The following is a 20,866-nucleotide window of genomic DNA, read 5'->3' on the forward strand; positions in this document are numbered from 1 at the left end:
TCTGTATGACGCAGAATAACATTAATAAATTGTATCACGCGACTACTGCAATAAAATTATAAAGCGACGAACAAATAACAAAATATGCAACGTGCGCGTAAGTGACCATTCAAAAACCGAAACCGATGGACGCCCAATTCGGGAGTCGCCATGCTCGGCATGCCATGGACGGCGTGCTATGTCGACTGTTGTTTTGAACTGAGAAACTGAAGTTGTGCAAGTTCTCTTTTCGCGTTGTATGGACTAATCTTATTTTAAACCATTAATTATCAATTGAATGTCCAGGATCTGCAATGGCTAAGAAGGGACGTAACCACAGAAAGAAGACGAGGCGAAGAGCGGAACGTATGTCGCGCACTGAAGATGTGAGCGCTAATCTTTTGAAGTGGATGACTGCAAACGGTTTCGAACTGCACACGCAGCTGTCTCTCAGGGAATTCCGCGGTAAGCTTTTAAGCAGCGTTAACTGCAATGAGTTCATTGGAACCGATAACATACTGACTACTCTGCTTCACATATTTGTCCCAGGGGAGATTGGATGCAGTACTCCTTGCTCTTACGACTCACTAATTTCAGCAAAAGTAAAAATTTCAGTGTGTTTGTGTGTGTGTATATATATGTATATACACGCGCGCGCTACAGAAGGATGGAGTAGTCGGTTAATTCCTTCATCCATGGTCTAAGTGGCCAAAGTCGCTGCAGTAAGGTGTTTGTGCAGTCGCAACTTCTGTCGACATGTTTGTTTTCTTTGTACTTGTAGAAACTGGGAGAGGGTTGGCAACGCAACAAGTGCTGTCTTCTGGCGACGCGTTTCTGAGGGTACCAACTCGTCTCCTAATAACCACTCAGACAGCTTTGTCAAGCAGCTTACACTATTTTGTAATCAGGTTGGTAAGCAGACTGGTATACTCCCACTGTTTATGAGGAAGCCTTACATTTTGGCTGTTTTAATTGTTTTGGTTGCAACAAATATACTTACTCTTATTTCTTTTTCCAGAAATCATGGGCAACTTACTCCTATTGAAGTGTTGACGCTCTTCCTTATGAACGAAAAGCTCCGAGGCCATGATTCAGAGTGGTGCTTCTTCATCAAAAGCTTGCCAGCTACCTACACAACACCTGTGTTCCTTGGAAGCAAATTGCTTGCCAAACTGCCCTGCGACCTGTTCCGAAAAGCACAGACCCAAGTGTCCAGGATACGAAGCACTTTTTTAAAGTTACAAACTTTGTTGACAAAGGGAAGCACTGGTGGCAACTCGCTGCTTTCTAGCCTTTCCAAGAACTTTACATGGCATCTGTTTGTTTGGGCTTGGACTGCTGTTAACACTCGCTGCATCTTTAGTGGGCACAAGACAGGCCATTCCCTTTGGGACGACGACAAGTGTGCACTAGCTCCATTTCTGGACTGCTTGAACCACCACTGGAAGGCGAGTGTAAGTAAGCACTCAATCTGACTGTCCATTTTTCTCAAATACTGTCTACTGTTCCAGTGTTAAAATTATGTGCAGCTCCTTCATACTGTACATCACAAATACTAGCATCTTAGCAAATTATAGGTCACCATTAAGTTACATTTTTTAGTTATTCAACTTAAACTGCATCACCTAGAACAGAAACGAGTAAAGAGAACATGTGACATGGCAACTGTCCAGTGTTCTTTCCTTATCCATGTTGCAAGTGTCGTTCAAAATGTATTGCCAACTTACACAATTTGCAATGTTAATAATAAAGTTTTCAGGTATTATTGCGCAATCTTTGGTTGTTTTCAACAAATTTTTAGCTTTCGATAGAGCTTAATCAAGGCTTCGTTTCTTTTAATACTTTTGCTTCTATTCATTTCTTGTAGGTGCAAACTGCAATAGCGGACTCCTATTTTGAAATTGTTACAAATAATAACTACCAGCCAAATGAGCAAGTTTTCATCAGTTATGGCTCGCATGACAACAAGAAGCTGTTTCTGGAGTACGGCTTTGTTCTTGCCGATAATCCCAATGACGTGGTTGCAATCACAAGAGGTGAGAAAATTTGACCAAGGCTGTATTTTCAGCTTCATAGCCTTAAAGTTAAATGTCAGTGCCTGCACCATATAGTGCTTGTGATGAAAGGCATACCATGTAGGTAGTAATGGCGTAACCACAATTTTAAACAATAATTACCTTTACAGAGCACCTATGTAAGCTTCACTCCTGGAAGGCACAAGCAATCCCACATTTTTCCTCAAAGCTTTCCTTTCTGGAGGCAAAAAATACTATGAGGTATTCTGTTCTTGCATTTTTCTAGTTGCTAGGACCGAGAAATTTTATTCCAATTGTCAACAGTAATTCGCATGCATTACAGTGAATCTTGTGGCTTTACTGCGGATGGATTGACATGGAATGGGCAAATTGTCATGCAAGTACTGTCTCATCCCAAGGCATCAAGGTGTGCTCAAGTTGTATATCAAGGCGATTTGATTGCTCCACGTTTTGTTAGCCTTGTGATATATGAAGCCGAAGTGGCTTGCCAGTTTATGACGTACTGTCATGTCTGGTACTCTTTCTAGGTTGGAGTGGAACAAATTGCTGTTTCGGTCCGAAGAAGAGGAACTCAACGAACAGCAGTGTCAGTTGGTGGTGACCTTAATAGAAACCATGTTGTGCGACTATGGTGCTCTGCTACCTGAAGGCAAAGACTTCTGCTCACAGACAGTGGCTGCATTTATCAGAGAAGAGACAAAAATTCTCAAGAAACAGCTACAACTCTATGAGAAATAAATGCACTTCCATGAGTGAATGCGGTAGTGTGAAACACACAGGTCATAATAACTGGTCATAGTGATGTAGTTTGTCTACTTCACCACGTAAGGGTGTTCAGCTAACTTTAGTCACCGTTTAAAATTATGCTGGAGCCCTCTAGAAGGATGCGACCAAATGAGTGTTGTTGGCTATTGCATGAAGTAAGTCAAACTATTTTTTGTATTCTGCTTAACTGCATAATTGGTTAAAGGGGTACTGACATATTTCTTAATGTCCATTTTTTTTTTGCATTAAAGCGGCCCTGAAACACTTTTTAAACATAGTAAGAAACTGTTGTTGATTGATTACTAGAGCACCTGTAAACATGCGAGCCAAATATTATTGTACTGCATGCAGCGTCATCGCAAGGAGCTGGACCCACCAATAGCTATTGACTGATTTCGTGATTGTGAGTACATTCTTAGTTTTTAATCAGAAATTGCGAGAAAATCTTCATTAAATTACTCATGGTGCTCTGGGGATTGTCTATATTTTCGATGACTTAAATGGTCTGAGACTCAATAAAAAGATGGGGGGGGGGGAGAAAAAATAGTCAAGAATATGTCAGTGCACCTTTAGGACTGAAATTAATTACCTAATTATTAACATTTTTGGGCAGAAGTTCTAACGAGAAAGTTGTGGGGCATTCTTGGAAACGTCTGTTCCAGCAATACCTGCTTTTTACATATTTTTCTGCATCCTAAAGAAAGCCTATCAAACATAGAAAAATGCAAGTGACATGGCCACTTGCACGCTGCGATTGCAGTGCTCTCAAGCATGCCACACAGGAATGACAGATTTAGTCTGGCTTGCTGCAGCTTAAACCTTGGCTAAAGTTAGTAGGAACACCCTGCAGAAAAACTTGCACTCATCCATCTGCCCTTCAGTACAGCAGAAACACTGTTTTGCAAGACTTTCACAAGTACTGCAACGACTGTGCATTAAATAGTGCTGAACTAAACAGCTAAGTTGTGTTTGAATGCACCTGCTCTGTGTTGTCGTTTATTGAATGTTTTCAGAGCCGCACGTGAGGCAGTGAGAAAGTGCACAGGTGCAAGCACCACAGCTGCTTAATTTTGCAATGGACACATGAGGTGTCCCATGGTTAAAGTAGCAAATGATGTGACTAAATCCTGTCACAGAACATCTAGCCGCTTACTTGTGTTTACTGTGTTGACCCAGTTCTAACACGTCCTCGTATGTAGTAACATGGCATGCTGTTTGGAGCTGTCTTTTTAAAGTAACAGATGGTCTAAATCTTCTTTATTCTTTTAATGACCGTAAGGCTAGATAGGTGTAGCTACAAACTCAACTGAAGTTGTCCTCACAGTGTATTACAGAGCATAATGGTCAAGAAATTAAGGCATGAGGAAACTCAATGAGTTAATTTTTTTTCCTTTTTATTTGAGCGTATCTTCCTGCGAACAAAGGAACAACTACACAGTACATTGCGTACTTCAGTCACAAACGTCATAGCAAGCATGGCCTGGGTTAGCACATCTGCACCCCAACACAATGGCTATCACACATGTCAGCTTTCCGGGGGTGCAACCTTGCATGCTGCACTCTTAGCTATATGGGGAGCAGTCAACACCACCCCCATTGACATGGGAGACATTGTAGAGCAGAGTGTGCAAAATAATTATCGGATCCTTACTCACTCGTACAAAGTGGTGACCGAATTAACGGTGCCTACGAAAGATGATGCTGTGGCCAACGACACCAGAAAAAAGCTAAAGAGAATACAGGACAATGGGACAAATGTTGAAATCCTATGGACACCGAGGCACACCTGCACGGATGGGGGAAACGCAGTTGCCATGCAAGCGGGTAGGCTTGATTACATGTACAGCTCCCCACACTCCATTTCCTCGCCAAACCATGCGAACCAAAATCCGTACCTAAAGATATTGGCCGAAGGCTCTCCTAGCAGAGCACTGATGCATTACATTTGCACTAAAACAAAAGCAGACAGTAAATGGAGACTATTAGAAGCTACACCAGTACACGTATTCGACGACAAGGGCGGGCTTACTCGCACGGAAGGTTTTTTTTAATAAGGTTATGGCCAACACTGCATACACACACCACACATACTTGAGAAATGGCACCAACCCAGACAAGCTACGATTGCGAACACTTATACCCGATGCACACATTGCCAGGAGTCATGCAGAGCAGACTTGCAACACCTCATTTGGAGCTGTGCAGCTTTTTAACAAGGGAAATCCAACATTCAACATTTACTACACGGAGACATTAGAACACTAGGAATTGGAATACAAACTAACCCTGAAACACAGAAAGCCATTGCGACATATGGCAGACAAAGTGGCTTGTTTTGAGTAGTGTAGAAGGGGTCGACCAGCCCATGCAAGAGCGGCGGAAGTGAACATGCACCTGAGTCTGCGTGAAACGGAAGATCAAAGACTGAGATGAAGATGTAGTTCAGCCAACAATCCGGGATCCCACATTCCTTTACCTCCTAATTCCCAACAGCGGCCTAGAGCCGTCCCCTTCCTTAAAATAAAGGCTTCATTCATTAATTCATTCTCAATTTGAGCTAACACAGGCCATATGTACTTGAAAGAAACTACGCAATTATTCAGCAGCGATACTGGCAACTAGTCTGTAAACATGCCGCTTTCATTTTGCTGCAACAAACTCCTAATTATATATATATATATACTTGCACTTATGGAATGTTAAAAAAACAAAAAAAAACATGAGTTGATAGTATTGTAAAGTTGCAGCACAAGGTTGAAATTTGGCACTTTATACTGCAAACTGATTTTCTTTTTGTCAGCTTTTGCACAGTTTAACTGGAGGCCTTGGGTACTGCCTGAATTTAAATTCAGCTTTTTACTGGCCCTATGCAAGGATGTGTAGAATGAAAAGAAAGGTGATGTACAAGGACAACCAATGAATTGATTTAAATTATATTGGCATATACAAAACAGCATTAATCTAATCACTGTGGGGAGCAGAGTTTATGTTTAGGACCTCAAATTTCTTGAAAAAATTTACGAAAGGAGGAAAATTCAACAAAACTGCAGCATTGTATTTACAACTTTAACTTGACAATGAAGAGATGCCATGATTCTGTAAGGAAAATGTTCAAGAGAGATATATTGCACATTACTCTAAAATATAACCCAGTTTGTAAGACTGTTGTTTAAAGGAGTGCTGACACATCAAAGGTTGTGCTGTATTTTGAGCATCTCTAACTGTTATCATTAAAAGGTGATGTAATTAACTCTTTGTTTCACTCTAAACAACTCGAGACTTCATATTACCATTGCAGAGTCGACAGCTGTTTAAAAGAAACAATAAGGCGAGACAAAGTTTTTGTGTCGGTATTCCTTTAAACGAAGCAAATGATACAAGTATATTATGTAGAGTGAAAATAATAGAGAATATGTCTGCTTTAAACAACTTAACAGAATTGCAGTCTGTTTGCAGATTTCCATCAATATCTGTAAAATAGGATAATGATAAAAAAAAAAGAACTGAGGGCCACTTTGCACAGTAAGTGCACATACTTTCATATTGGCTCAGACATTGTAAACTGAGAACATTTCTGTGTTTCACACACATTTGAATCAATATGGCATGACCTAAGCCTTTCTCTTAATACACAGACTTAAATGCACTAACACATGGTGGCATGGCCTATGAGCAAGGCAGCCACACATGTGTAAGATGGTCTCATGCGAGTAAATTGAACTTGTAGTAAGTGCATAAGGCAATAAGAAAATGTGCATTTGAGCCCACAAGAATCTTGTATATGAGCATGTATGCGTCTTCAAAACAGTGGTTTTCATTAGCCAAAATTAATATGGTCTGTCACCACACTCATTCCTCATGTATGTGTCACCCAGATGCTGGGTAGTGAGTGTGTGACTGGGTGGCTGACAGTTGTTCATATTTAATGGAATGCTGCATATGTGTATGAGTGAAGGCATACTAGCTTTCAGGCAGTACTTGTTAAGGCCCCTTTGTGTTAATCTAAACAAAAACAAACATAACATTGAATGCAGATTTCTCATCAACAGCTCCGTCATGCAACAGTTTACCTAGTCATGTAATGCCACCCGGAGCACATGGATTTATGTTAAGGTATGTCACCAATGCATCCAAAAAAATAAAGCTTGCCTATTTTAGACATCTTAAGCACCCTCACACATTAAACATTTTTGCAGAAAAAATTGGGTGTCTATATTGTTTTGCTCAAAAGTTGTGAGAAACTTTCAATGTAAGAAATCCTTGTTTGTGAGCACTGACAAATTCACCATAAACATTTTTCGATAAAGCTCCTTTACAGTTTAGGCTTTACAGTTTAACTGAAAATAATTAACTTTTGATGATGATGATGGCAGATTTGGGGGAGAGGAAAAGGGGGAGAGCTAGAATGCACTTTGCACTAATCAGATGGCAAATGAATATCCTAGCTCACTGCATAGTCTGCTTACTTAATTGGAAATGTTATATTTCTCATTTGTTAGCACACTTTAAAGGCTTTTGAGATGGCCCTTTAGAAGCCTAACATGAAGTAATAAGATAAAAAAAAGTTGAAAGTTGTTGACATACTTTAGTAATCACATTGAGCAAAACGTGAACAAGGTGAATGCAGGAGCCAACGTTTCGACAAGTGGACTTGTCTTCTTCAAGGCGACATATGCTTTCCTCGCCACAGTATATATAGGTGGGGTTCTTCTAAAGGGGAAAGGGTGTGAGGCGGGAGGATGCGGAAACGAGGGAAAATTTGTTAGCGTGTCGAATTGAGAGTAAAGAAACGCTGTGTACGAGGTTTCAAGAAATCAAACACTTAGTTTGATTTCTTGGCGTATCCCCCCCCCTTCTTTTTTTTTTCTCCCCTTTCCTTTCCTTCCTTTTTTTTTTGTCAGCTGGCGTGTCAGACGCCCTTGACACGCCGGCTAACGCGCCTGTGTTGACAGACCGGGGGGGGAGGTGCCTGGTTTTGACCTTGTACGCAGTGTTTCTTTACTCTCAATTCGACACGCTAACAAATTTTCCCTCGTTTCTGCGTCCTCCCGCCTCACACCCTTTCCCCTTTAGAAGAACCCCACCTATATATACTGTGGTGAGGAAAGCATATGTCGCCTTGAAGAAGACAAGTCCACTTGTCGAAACGTTGGCTCCGGCATTCACCTTGTTCACGTTTTGCTCATCATCTTGAATTTCCATCTCCCGCATTCCCCGTCTTTTCTTTAGTAATCACATTTTCTTTTGAGTTCTTTTTCGACCAGTGTTTAAGATAACATAACCAGGCACGGTGGTCAGCTTAAGGCATAGTGGAGAGACTATCACAGAAAGTTCTTGCCGAAGGCATTGTTATGAGATTACAATGAAATATTCATACTGTTCTGAGCCTATGAAGAAGTGAATAAAAGAGGATCAGTACAGTAAAGCGCCACCCAAGTCATAAAAATGGGGTTTGGCCTACAGCAACCTGTCGGGGAGTGCAACAGATATGGTCTTTGTTTTGACACCATGGGCCTCCAAGAACGGTAAGTAGCCTGCAACCACTTCCTTGGGAGCTTCAAGGTGCACATAGTGACCAATGTGTTCATGGAGAATGTGGATGCTAGAGCCAGGAACGAGTTTCCTATGGGCAGAAGGCATAGACACAAATTTACGAAGTGCAAACATCAAAGCTCTGGAATAAGAACTCTGGAATTAACTTGCATCGCTTGCGCTTATCATTACAACATTCTTGTGGCACATGTAGGTGGAGAATGTCGCCAAGTGATTGTGTACTATTTAATTACAATTTCAATGAATCTTGCAGGATAAAACTGGTTTGTTGCAAGGACTTTCTGTACACAAGCGCACTATTAACATTTATTACTATTGTAGTGGAGAGTACAAAGTGCCATTACAAAAATAATGAAAAGTGCTAGGCATTCGTGGACATTTTTTTTCAGTAAAGCAAACACCAAAAACAAAAATTCTATGATGTATGAAATGAAAATAAAGAAAGGCGGGGTTGTAGGGAGAAAAAAAGAGAGCACTGACCTGTAGTGCTCCTGAAATGGTGGTTTGTTGACAGGATCGGCCGGGCCATATATCATGTGAACTTCAAGAGGAAAAGTAAAAATGAAGGAGTTTTTGAGCTGTCTCAGGCAGCTCAATGTATGGTTTTTAATTAGTTACCTTTGGAAGCCGACTTTTGCAGTGCTCTAACCCATCTCTCTTCATTTTCGAACCTTTCGTCGATGTAGGAGAGGAGCCTAAATGAAAAACACAAATTGCAAATACGTGATGTGCAACTTTGACCACAAGGTTTCATCACAGTCGTGTAAAAAAACAGACACTGACCACATAAAAATACTACACGTTTAGAAAAAAATACAAAAGACGTTTCAACAGCCATATGGGAGCCTTATTCACTAGGCTCCAGTAATGCAAACAATGATTCCATATGGGATAAAGCATCTTTCTTTTTAACTTGTAGTGCTTTATGTGGTCACTGTCCATATTTCTTTTTCTTTTTGCAGAACTTAACCACAATTATCCCCGACCAGATTAGTTCTCGCCAAACCCTAGATTGCAGCGTACAGTTTCATGAGTGGCCATTAATTTGTGTCAGTCACTGCTGCACTGACATAGTACCACAAAGAAGAGCGTGCACTTGGAAAACTGTATCCAATTCCTCTGATGCACAAAAAACAATGTCAATGGTTGCTAACCAATAGTATTTCATTTGCAATAACCAAGCATAGTTTGCTTACAATATCCATACTTGTGTACCATCCAAATTATGAAAGTTCTGGACATTCGATCAGTACGGCCTTTACACGCACAGTTTCGTGTACAGAGGATTCCAATAATGGACTTGCACCAAAGTCAGCCATGCAAGTACTTACAGGCCAAATACCCGGTAACCATCTTTCAGCCGAGCCAAATGCCAGTAATTGTGGACATCTGTTGCGGTTGGTTTAGTGTTGGGGCCAAAGACATCAGCCAGTCTGTTAGAGAAAAAGCAAATAAAATTAAATTTTGATCAGTGCAACTATGGAAAACAAGACATTGAGAATGAGCAGGACCGAAGCTTACGCTACTCTGAAGACCAGGTGGTTCATGAACCTTGAAGCCACAACACCAACGACAGGCATTCTCAAGATCTGCAATGCACAACAGATGCTGAGAGAACTCAGTCACCGTAATTTATTTAAACTTAAACTTTCAAGGACATTACCAATTGAGACCATCTTGGATGATGATGTTGAGGCAAAATTCCTAAACAGGCAAATAAAGCAAGTTGTAAGAATGTGTCCCAAGTCGCCATACATCCAACACTTATAAAAAATGAAACATGTGCAAGCATCAAGTACATACCACCATTCATCATACACAAAGTCGAAATTTCAAATGACAGGACACCTTCCCTGGAAACAAACGGAAGATGTCATGATAACTCGGGATTCACATTGATGCACACACTGACCTTAGGAAAAAGGCGCAGTTCCCATTTTTGACAAATATACACAGAAAAAAAAGACGTCCTAATGAAGTTCCAATGACAATGTTTGTCCAAGCTTACTAGTTCAGAGTAGACTTGAGACAAATATATCACCATGCGCTGCCTTCGAATTTTCTTGTTCCACTGAGAATATGAGCTTAGTCGTAGCAGCAAACAAGAGTCTCTTCAATGAGGCACATACGTTGAACACACAGCTTGTTTAAGTCAACATGTGGTTAATATTTTAGTAAAACAAGAAAGAAAGGGGGGGTGGGGAGTTGTCTGAATTAATACTAGCAGATTCTCCAACAGCAAAATAATGTTAACAAATTTTTGGTATGAAGGTCAGTCATAACTGGTCTTCATACCAAAAATGAACTGCATAATTTTTTTTCTTTAGCAGGCTGCATAAGGACCATATAGCCTGTGAACATTACTGCTGCCATGTGAGGGCCTTCAGGGACACTAAAGCTGCACGTTGCAGCTTTTCGCCAGCAAGATCCCCAACAAAGTTCGTTGGAAATAAAAACATTTCTTATTTCTGCCACATCCAACAGTACAAAAGACTGAAGAACATGACTACAGTAAGAGCTGAACACACTGTTACATTATGCCATACTCAACTAGCACAAACCTTGAGGTTTCTTAGCTATATCACCAGCAGAAGCATTGCTAACCAGTGGAATACAAAGAACTAAGCTACAACAGAAATCAGCAGGCTATAACTACAGACTGTGCAACAAGGAAAGAAATGTCCTGAGGCTCGTAGGAATGACCTCTACGCAGTCACAAAATGCCTGTGTGCTCGCGAAATGCAGTGCAAAATTTTTGTAGCACTGTTCAGAACTTGAGAAACAATAACTAACTTACTGTTGCCTAGCAAGAAGTTCCTGGGCCACTGTGTCTCCGATATCATGAGCTAGGACATGAACGCTGCGCAAGCCCAATTTCTTCACGAGGGCTTCAGTAATGTTGGCTTGTTCAAAGATGGAGTAAGTGTGAAACCTCTAGAACAAACAAGGACATGCCATGTGCGAAACCTCTGAAACCAGCAAGTACACGCTGCAGCTTCATGAAAAGTGGCTTGCTAAATTAAGAATTTTCTCTGATGGCCATTTGTGGTAAATTACAGCTCTCACAAATTACCAGGAACAAAGCAGAACTTCCAGTTTTGGAATACCTTCACATATTCATCTTTTTTCAATAATATTGGCTATCACCTTTGAGCATTTCTGAATATTTTCAACCAAGATACTGTCTATCTTCTGAGATTTTAGAATTGCAATAAAGTGCATGTTTGCTGGGCCATGTGAACATGGAGATTATGCTATAGAGGCCACTACTTTTACAGAACCTGCAGCAAGCATGGATAACACTTATGGTAAGCCAACTTGGGAAATTATAGAGACTGCTTTATACAGTGACTAGGTCTTTGAGGCAAACAATTAGCCTTCTTGCAATTTTTTTTATTGCATATAACACACACAGGTATGCAATCCTAATTTTGCTGTTGCAGTGCACACACACATTGCAAAGGTTACAGCACACACTGCAAAGGTTATTTGAAGCTAACAACTTCTTAGTGGCTTGAATAGAACTCCAATTCTGAGTATTACTTTGTGTTTGTATAACAATCAGTGCACAGAAAGAAAGTCATTTTTTTCTTATTTCACTTGTGTAAATAAAGGCAGTATATATTGTTACGATGAACGTGCTTGCAGTCCCGAGTTGGGGAAGGTGAGTGCAAGAGCGGCCAGCTGGTTGAACAACTCAGCGTTGTTCTCTTCTTCGTTCTCCCACTCGGGACCGCAAGCCTGTTCACCAATCTTCATTTCCTTCATGCGTAACAATATAATGCTACAGCGTTATATATTAAAGTACTCTTTAATTCTAACATTTCATTGGGCAATAGCGTCCACTACTCAATGAACTTTGACATGCTGTATGTATGCACAGCGAGGCAGTCAAACAAAAAAATTCATCCATATAATTCATTGGACCACTAACATATGTGCTCCTTTACAGAATCGTGTTTCAGTGGGGGCTACATACTTACTGGCTTATCACTGTAGCCTAATCCCAGAAAATCAAACAGCACAATTCTGCCAAATATTTTTCGCAGTGATGGCAGGACCAAGTAGTAGTCAAAGCTAGAAGTTGGAAAGCCATGGAGACAAAGTAGCACGTCCTTGTTTTCTGCATTGCCCTTGACATCTGCAACAGAGAAGTTGGCACGCATACACAAGTAATATTTTCAGCGGATGCCGAAACTTGAAGATAGAAAAAAAAAAAAGACTGACTGTAGAAACGAAGGTGGCGATATGGGCTTGTTGGTCGGTCATCATTGAAAGGTATCTGTATAGCGCAACAAAACAGACACAAGAAGAAACGAAGATGAAGAAAAGCGCTTGCCTTCGTTTCTTCTTGTGTCTTTTCTAGCGCTATACAGATACCTTTCAATGTAGAAACGAAACCCGCCGGTCTACCTTGTGCAAGGTAAAAAGTGAAATCTTCTCGTCGTTTACTAATAACAGAAAGCTTTCGACGATGAAGCTCACTCCGGCGGTCCCAGAGTTTATAGACGCTGCTAAAATTTAGGGAGACTTTCCAGCGCGTTTAGGTCAGTATGCTTGCACTCGACCATTTCTTTTTTACTTGCACATTTCACGGCTGGATAAACAACGAACCAGCACAGAGTGTGCAGAGTTCGTTGCGGTGAAAAGCAATTCACTCAAACAAGCTCGAAGTGAGAACATGTCCTTCGCGCCTGCTTTGGGTGCGGTTACAGACGCCATAGAAAAGCTGGTGCATTTGCCAGCACAAAACAAAATGTCAATGAAACTTACCTTTAAAAAATATGTCGTAGTCCTGAAACTTGAAGTACGAACCACCGTCTTCTTTTTCCCACTGGTAAAGTAGCGGTGATTTCGGCGGAGCGGGATAAGTGTGAAAAATGGCAAAAGCCGCAGCGCAGGCAGCAATCAATATGCTGACAAGCGTATTCATAGTAAAACCGCCAGCTTTAGGTTCTTTAGCGCAACAAAACTTTCTGCCGGCCAAATTTTCACGGAAGCAGCGCGCCCACTTTTCCAAAACTAAAGATGCGCCTATTTTTTCTGTTATTAACGATAGATGACAGCACGTGCGCAGGAGCTTCTCAATAACGCCGAGAGACGGCCAGCGAACCCCGCACTAGCGAAACCGAAATCGAAATTGTCATTTATTCGTGCGATGGTTATTTGGAGCCGCACGTTCACCAAACGGCGTCCCGAGACTTTCGTTGCAGCAATTCATAACGACGCAGTTAACGTCTCATGACCAGTTGTGACTATATTTTAGCTTCTACGTGAGGCTAGCGTCACCAATTTGTAGCTTGTGCTGCTCAAGCTGCGGGCTGATCACTTGTCCCACTCAGCGCTTGGTGCTGTTGTGGCCGTGGCCATCCAAAGCAGAAACTGGTCGGTGGAGTTGGGTGAAACGAAAAGGCGATGATCTGTTTGTTGATATCATAGCCGCGCGTCACAAGACTGCTTCACGCACGCTGTGGTAATTGTCAAAGTGAAATGATCGTTTCTAGACAGAGGTAACGGTTGTGCGCATCGTGATGTTCAATAGGAAAGGCCTATTTTGGAAAACCGAAGGATTCCACTACGGTTACTCGACGCCGTACCAACTATTTGATGCCGCGAAAGGTGCGTGCGACCTGCGTTTATTTCGGTGTTGCCGACCTGCTGTGCTCTAGTGTTGTTGTGACAGAGCCTTTGGAGGCCGCAAGCATACCGCACGGATGTGCGCGTCAAGGCGCTAAAGTCTCTAAAAATAAACCTCGCCCAATAATTTACACCATCTAGGTGCCGCCGTCGAGACGCGCTTGTCTGTTATTATTTACTAACTATTTCGCTTCATCTCTGTTTTTTCATCATTTTTCAGGCAGCTTGTCCTTCGTACAAAAACTGCGCCTTGAAGTCAAACTTCCTGTGCACAACGGCTGTGTAAGTGCGACGCACATATCCTTTTGTTGGGTCTCTTCTAGTTTTATTTCGCTGTTGCGAAAGGATTGTAGTACGCAACACGCAACTATATGCTTCTGCGCTGCATGTGGCATTATTCACTTTACATATTGCGCGTGCATACGATCTGCTAGCTCTATACAGATCTACTGGTGCTTAGAGCAGGCTCTTTTACATCACGATGGTGCCATTAAACTATAGGTGCACACAGCTGCATATAAACTGTTTCACTACGTTGTACCTTGCATAAAACTCGTACGTAATAGCAAAAGTGCACGTGTCGGCAAGGGTGCAGACTACCTAATTATGTGTAACATATATATATTATGACTGAAATGTCTCGTTGCATATGCTGTATTATATTTGAGACAGCAGTCAGCTGTCTCTACTGAATATGTCTGCACGTATGAGTTCATGCGCATTTATATATTTCGTGACATAAATATTAGTGCTGGTTACATGAAATTGTTATTGCTGGTACATTCCCCATATGGCTCGCATGTCATATTTATTCTGGTGCTGTTTTACATGTGCGTAATGCAAGTGTATGATACAATATGTGTGACTTTGTTTATAACTCTTGCTAAATGCAAAAAAGTTTCCTGCTTTAAGGAACACGTATGACAAGTTGCAACTGTTTCCCCGTTTCAGGCCTTGTTATGATAATGGCAATGTAATGTATTGTTGAAGTTGCTAGTGGCTGGTCCTATCTGGTATACACCAATGCAGTGCAGATGCAGTAAAAAAAAAATAGATTGACACTTTACATACCGTATATCAAATTCCTGTCATTTTTTTAATCACAGAGAATTCATTCTCAACAGCATACTTTCAATGTCCATACATTGTATTTACTGCATCATTGCTCAGAGCAAGTGCATGATTCAAGTTGAACAACTTGAATCGCACACTTGTGGCCAATCACGCATATGGCCATGCTGCTAGAGCCAGCTAGTTAATAAATGCATCTTCTTGCGATAGTCTTCGTGAAAAATGTTAGCTAATGCACTTCTGTACAGCTGCTATATGCTTTGCAATTTGGCATGTTGCTCTGTGAAAAAATGAAAAACGGCTTAATTCACTCACAACTTAGAATGCAAGAAAGCGGGCAAGACACATAAAGTGAGCAGGCCAATTTCATGGCACTTTTAACGGCCTTTTAATTGCTCGAACATATTCATTGTGGCATCATCACCAGTTGGTCACGGTGCTTATTGCTTCTGTATTACTGTGAAAATGAAGGTGTTTCCTGTAGCATGGCAGCCATACTCTGCCAAAAAATTAATGCAGGTTAGAATGTTTGTTTCCTCCAATCGCAAATGCAGTGGTGTCACTTCTCTGAAGCTTGAGAAAGATGCAACGACGCATGGACCACTGTTGTGTCATGATGCGTAGGAATTGGAACCCCGAAAAGTATTGCTGCAGTGGATGTACTAAAGAAAGCTTTCACATGTGCTCGCATTCCTTGCTTAGTGCCTTGCATTTGAAAGTTGTACTTTGCAGGTTAACACCATATGCTGGAATGATGCGGGCACATACCTGCTGTCCGGCTCCGACGATCAACATCTGTGCATCACAAATGCACACACACATGTGGTATGTTATATCAGTGCAGCATAAGACACAAGGAGTAATGTCTGCAATCATCACAGAGTGAGTTTTCCATTGCCAATGCAGATTCTGGCACAGATAAGGACTGGCCACACGGCAAATATATTCAGTGCAAAGTTTCTTCCAAGTTCTGGAGATCGTTTGGTGAGTGCCTTTGTCAATTGTTATGCTTGTAAGCAGGATAACAATGTTCTCTGTTTTGGTGGCCTAAGAATTATTTTTGGTTTGTTAATCAGCTGCAGCAAATTGATGAATACATGAAATGCGATTGCACACTCTCGTTTCAGGTGGTGTCCTGCTCAGGAGATGGCGCCATACTTTTCTCAGATGTGGAGCGTCCAGAGACGAGCCTGCGCAACCTGTTCAACTGCCACTTTGGCACTGCGTACGAGATTGCCACAGTTCCGAATGACCCCCACAGCTTCCTCTCGTGTGGTGAAGATGGCACAGTGCGCTGGTTTGACCTGCGCACCAAGACGAGCTGCTCTGCTGATGACTGTTCAGAGGTTAGTGTTGTGGAGGATTTCTTGCACACCTGACATGTGAATTTGTTGTTGTTTGTAGAGTTTTAACCCTACTGTACGAGTGTGTGAAAGCACACTTGTTACAAAAATGACATATTGATAAATAACGGCGGCCGAAGAGGAGAAGTCTTCGGAGCCAACGTTTCGACTAGGGAGGTTGTCTTCATCAGGGTGTCCCCGTGTTGAATTGTTGGCTACAGATACATCTCTTGTTCAAATACTGTTGATCACTTAAAGTCTATATCTTCCGGTGTACCTCTGTCTTGTTTGGATGTCAAAGACACAAAGGAATGATAACATGGGCATTGTTGTAGTTTATGTTCCTTCTGTGTAGAGCTATCTTTCTAGCACTAAATTTGGTCTTTTGGTAAAGACCAACCTGACCGAGAACAAGTTCTAAGTACGTTTAGTTCTGTAGACTTTGTTGGGAAATACTTGCAGGTGCAGAACTTGGCCAATTTAGTTATGGCAGTGTGGCTATGCAGCATTTTTTTAACTGGACTAAAGGTATGCTAACTCAGGATGGTGACATCACCTTGTTTAGGATAAAATCATCTGTTATACATTGTTCTTAAGCCAAGTCTGAAGAGACTGAGGAGCTCATAAGGTGATGCCACTTGAGCTACTGAAGTGGTTCTATTGTTGCAACAGTCGGGGCTGCTAGATACTTCATCTGTTGTTAATGGATGCTTGACTGCCCTTCTCCTCCCTTCTCTCTTTATTTAAATCTTTCATATCATTTCATTCATCTCCACCTGAAGTAGCTTGCGTGTAGTAGAGCTGTCCTCTTCTATTTTCACTAAAAACAATGTTACTCTTAACTATAAACCTTCTGCTGCATAACCGCTTGTTTCCTGGTGGTTCTTACCCAAGCTCTGTTCTGGGGAAGTACTGCACTTACATGCATTTTGCTTGATGGAAAGTTTCACTGAATGGCCAGATGTGTCTATGAAACGATAGTATAGCACAGCTAAGGCCCTCTTTCAAGACTTTCAGAAATTGTGAAAAGTTTTCCTTTCAATATCTGTAAAATGTGAAACAGTCCAGAAAAACAAATCTATAATGAAGGCATTATTACTGATATGTTGCTTTAAACCCTGTTTGCTTACCCTTTCACCACTTCTCTATGAAAAAGTGGTATCAAAAATCTTTTAACGGCTATTATAGTTTGGAAGGAGTCCCCACAGAAATTTTTATGTGCTCCTGCTGATTAAGAAAGTAATCAAACTTTTGCTACGTTTGGAGAGTTCACAAAAAATCAGCTTCCACTTGTTTGCAGTTGTGTGTTGGAAGTAGTTGTAGTGGCAGAAAAATTACATGGAAGATGGACACATGAAAAATCGGGACTCCTGAGGCTCACTTCATATAGTTGCACGTATTGATTGGCATTGCAGTCAACCTGCGATAACTCATTTGGATAACTTAGCAATGAAAAGTAGCTTTCAATTTCAAAGGTGGTTTTAATTTAGCTACTATAGGTGACTTTCAAGTGGTATTTGTAGGAATTGATGGATTAATATGTATTTAAAGTATGGCTCAATGTAATTATGAAGTAATTTTTTATGGACATATGCTTTAAAACATTTTATTGCCCAATGAACAATCCTCTTTGCAAATCTTTCACCTGTTTTATATATGCAACCCTATATTATAAGGTATTATGTAGATCGGGAACAAAAATATGTATTGTGTATACAGCATAATTGTCTGTGATTTATCATACAGATAATTCAGACCTTTGATAATTAAAACAAGAGCCTCTAGTCGTCTTGATTTCAATTTAAGGTGAGCCAGTTGTATATCTTGTACTGGCTGCCAGAATTGCCCTAATATTTCATTGAGGTTTACGAATAAAACTGCATGTAATAGAAAAAAGAGGTGACATCTGTGCTTGATTTACAATCTAGCTTCTCTAGAAGTATTTTAGGCAGAAAGACAGCATCTTATGAGTTCATTTTTTTTTGTCTTGTTTTGCAGGATGTCCTGATTAACTGCCATCGTGCAATTACTTCAATTGCCGTGAATCCATTGACACCATACTACTTAGCTGTAGGGTGCTCAGACTCAGCTGTCAGGGTCTTTGACCGGCGAATGCTTGGAACTCGAGCAACTGGTGAGTGCCTGGTGTTTGTTAACTCTGAGCTCGTTATTATTTCCATTTAGAGAATGGTCAGTGAAGAGCCGTATTTGCAGAGTAGCGCACATCACTTCATTATTGTTTTTGCTGATCGATTGAAATGCTGTGTAGTTATAGCACGTTTATCCAGCACATACTGCCTCTATAAAATTGGTCCTTCGGCTTATGAACCATAACACATCGTTTGTATATCGCATCTGTAACACTGAGCCAAGTCATCCTTTCCTTGCCAGGTAATTTCATGAGCAACAGCATGGATGCCATGACATCACGGCTCACTGTTCCTGAATTTGAGGGCCGAAGTCATCGAATTACTTCACTGACGTACAGTGCCAACGGGCAGGAGATGCTGGTCAGCTACTCTTCAGACTACATCTACCTGTTTGATGCAATGGTATGTGGTGCACACCCTGAAGCGAGACGTGTGCGGTTGGCACTTGAGTCTATGTTTTAGTCTTTGTTATTACACCACAATGTTTTCTATGCACTTGCAATTGTGACAGCAGGCACCATCTACAAAAAGTGTATTTATATAAGATATCAGTGCTTAAAGGTGGAACAATAATAGCGATGCGAAAATCCAAATTGCTCCTCAGGTTAGCAAGCCATGATGATAGGCTTTTGCACACAAACTGGAGGACTAAGACAGGAGACCCGACTAGCACAAATGCAAACTTTCAGCTGAATTTTATTGGCGAAAAGGGTGAAGTTTTATACATAGATAATGTATGATGTGCATCCGGTTGGTAGAAACACAAAAATGGTAATAAATCTTTACACAAGTGTAATATATAAGAATGGTGACATGTGCAGTCCACACTGAAGGACCTATCTAAGCACAACGTAGGCTTAGAAATGCAAGTTCTTTAGCTGTGGACATTGCCATAGATAGATAAAAGTGCTGGATTATTTATGACAAGGTTCAAAGTATAATGATACCTCTTTTAATAATCCTGGCTTTTTTTTTTTTAAATCACAAATGGCACGTTTGGATGAAGGGAAAATGAGACATCCACCCGATCGTAGCAATTGCTACAAAGGAAACCCATACGGGTTCCTCGAAAGAAAAGCCTCAAAGTTGAAGAAAAATTCGTCCTGGTCCGGGACACGAACCCGGGACCACCGCCTTTCCGGGGCAGCCGCTCTACCATCTGAGCTAACCAGGCGGCTAGCAGATGGCAGGGCGAAGTCGAATTTGTCGACAACACGAAGCAAATGCAAGAGTTTGACGTAGTGGTTCTGCGGAAACCCGCAAGGTGAAGAGCTTTTCTTTCGAGGAACCCGTATGGGTTTCCTTTGTAGCAATTGCTACGAACGGGTGGATGTCTCATTTTCCCTTCATCCATTACTTCTCTCCACCTTGCGGGTTTCCGCAGAACTACTACGTCAAACTCTTGCATTTGCTTCGTGTTGTCGACAAATTCGACTTCGCCCTGCCATCTGCTAGCCGCCTGGTTAGCTCAGATGGTAGAGCGGCTGCCCCGGAAAGGCGGTGGTCCCGGGTTCGAGTCCCGGACCAGGACGAATTTTTCTTCAACTTTGAGGCTTTTCTTTCTAGGAACCCGTATGGGTTTCCTTTGTAGCAATTGCTACGAACGGGTGGATGTCTCATTTTCCCTTCATCCATTACTTCTCTCCACCTTGCGGGTTTCCGCAGAACTACTACGTCAAATGGCACGTTTATTTCACAGAGACAAAGCTGTAACTGCATGTGTTTGCCATTGAGGAGCGCCCACTTTTTTTGTTTACATTGAAGGTGGATTGAATTAATTTCAGCATTTGGAAGTACTAGTAGCCTAGAACACTATCTGTATGTGCTCTCGGGAGCAGAATACTTGACATTACGGGAGAGGCAAAGCTTTCTTGTGTCTTGAACATGCCACCGGGGCCTAGGGTATTGCACTGGTTTAGTTCCACATGCAATTGTGCACTGCACTATTTTAATTGAGGCTGGATGTCTGTGTTGCAAGAAAGAAATAAAGAAGAAAGATAAAGGAAGGAATGTGGCATCGTCCATGGTATCTGGGCATTTACTCGTGATGACACATGCGGCAGTGTGCAGTTCTATTGTATCTGTTTATTATTGGTGCACCATGTGCACGAACTATGTTTTGAATGTCTCCCATGCAGGGAAGTGCACAAGAGGAACCAAAATCATATGGCACAGATGGAAGGAACTGCAGCGCTACAGAGGTGATGTTTTGCAGTCACTTTTATAATCATGTACTATATTTAAGGGGTCTGGAATTTTTGGTGCTTTCCCGTAAGAGATTAAAGAGACCTGGTAATCCTAATATTATAAAATCACTTGGCACTCATTATGA

General features: G+C 41.4%; 3 protein-coding genes and 1 non-coding gene across 4 annotated transcripts in view; 3 read left to right on the forward strand and 1 right to left on the reverse strand.

The window, feature by feature from the left end:
* Positions 1-138: 138 nt before the first annotated feature.
* Positions 139-2,772, forward strand: LOC135906242 (SET domain-containing protein 4). Its single transcript, XM_065437539.2, has 7 exons — positions 139-444; positions 761-887; positions 998-1,433; positions 1,847-2,015; positions 2,165-2,255; positions 2,338-2,421; positions 2,543-2,772. Exons 1-7 carry the CDS (start codon positions 294-296, stop codon positions 2,751-2,753), a joined length of 1,269 nt encoding a protein of 422 aa, XP_065293611.1. The 5' UTR covers positions 139-293; the 3' UTR covers positions 2,754-2,772.
* A 1,381-nt stretch (positions 2,773-4,153) lies between these two features.
* Positions 4,154-13,388, reverse strand: LOC135906238 (mesoderm-specific transcript protein-like). Its single transcript, XM_065437534.1, has 10 exons — positions 13,107-13,388; positions 12,317-12,474; positions 11,131-11,267; positions 10,137-10,186; positions 9,997-10,037; positions 9,855-9,922; positions 9,665-9,766; positions 8,952-9,028; positions 8,814-8,874; positions 4,154-8,403 (listed from the first exon to the last, which is right to left on the reverse strand). Exons 1-10 carry the CDS (start codon positions 13,264-13,266, stop codon positions 8,238-8,240), a joined length of 1,020 nt encoding a protein of 339 aa, XP_065293606.1. The 5' UTR covers positions 13,267-13,388; the 3' UTR covers positions 4,154-8,237.
* A 122-nt stretch (positions 13,389-13,510) lies between these two features.
* Positions 13,511-20,866, forward strand: part of LOC135906236 (DDB1- and CUL4-associated factor 6-like) — a 28,610-nt gene continuing 21,254 nt past the window's right edge. Inside the window, exons 1-8 of the mRNA XM_065437533.1 lie at positions 13,511-13,952; positions 14,191-14,252; positions 15,774-15,866; positions 15,948-16,025; positions 16,169-16,387; positions 18,383-18,518; positions 18,776-18,936; positions 20,673-20,735. Of these exons, the coding sequence (XP_065293605.1) occupies positions 13,865-13,952; positions 14,191-14,252; positions 15,774-15,866; positions 15,948-16,025; positions 16,169-16,387; positions 18,383-18,518; positions 18,776-18,936; positions 20,673-20,735 (900 nt within the window). The 5' untranslated portion in view covers positions 13,511-13,864. The remainder of the gene's footprint in view (positions 13,953-14,190; positions 14,253-15,773; positions 15,867-15,947; positions 16,026-16,168; positions 16,388-18,382; positions 18,519-18,775; positions 18,937-20,672; positions 20,736-20,866) is intronic.
* Positions 19,992-20,066, forward strand: TRNAS-GGA (transfer RNA serine (anticodon GGA)). The gene has a single exon. It is a non-coding gene; the product is annotated as a tRNA-Ser (tRNA).

Source organism: Dermacentor albipictus, chromosome 5 (genome assembly GCF_038994185.2).
Source record: "Dermacentor albipictus isolate Rhodes 1998 colony chromosome 5, USDA_Dalb.pri_finalv2, whole genome shotgun sequence".
Taxonomy (NCBI): domain Eukaryota; kingdom Metazoa; phylum Arthropoda; class Arachnida; order Ixodida; family Ixodidae; genus Dermacentor; species Dermacentor albipictus.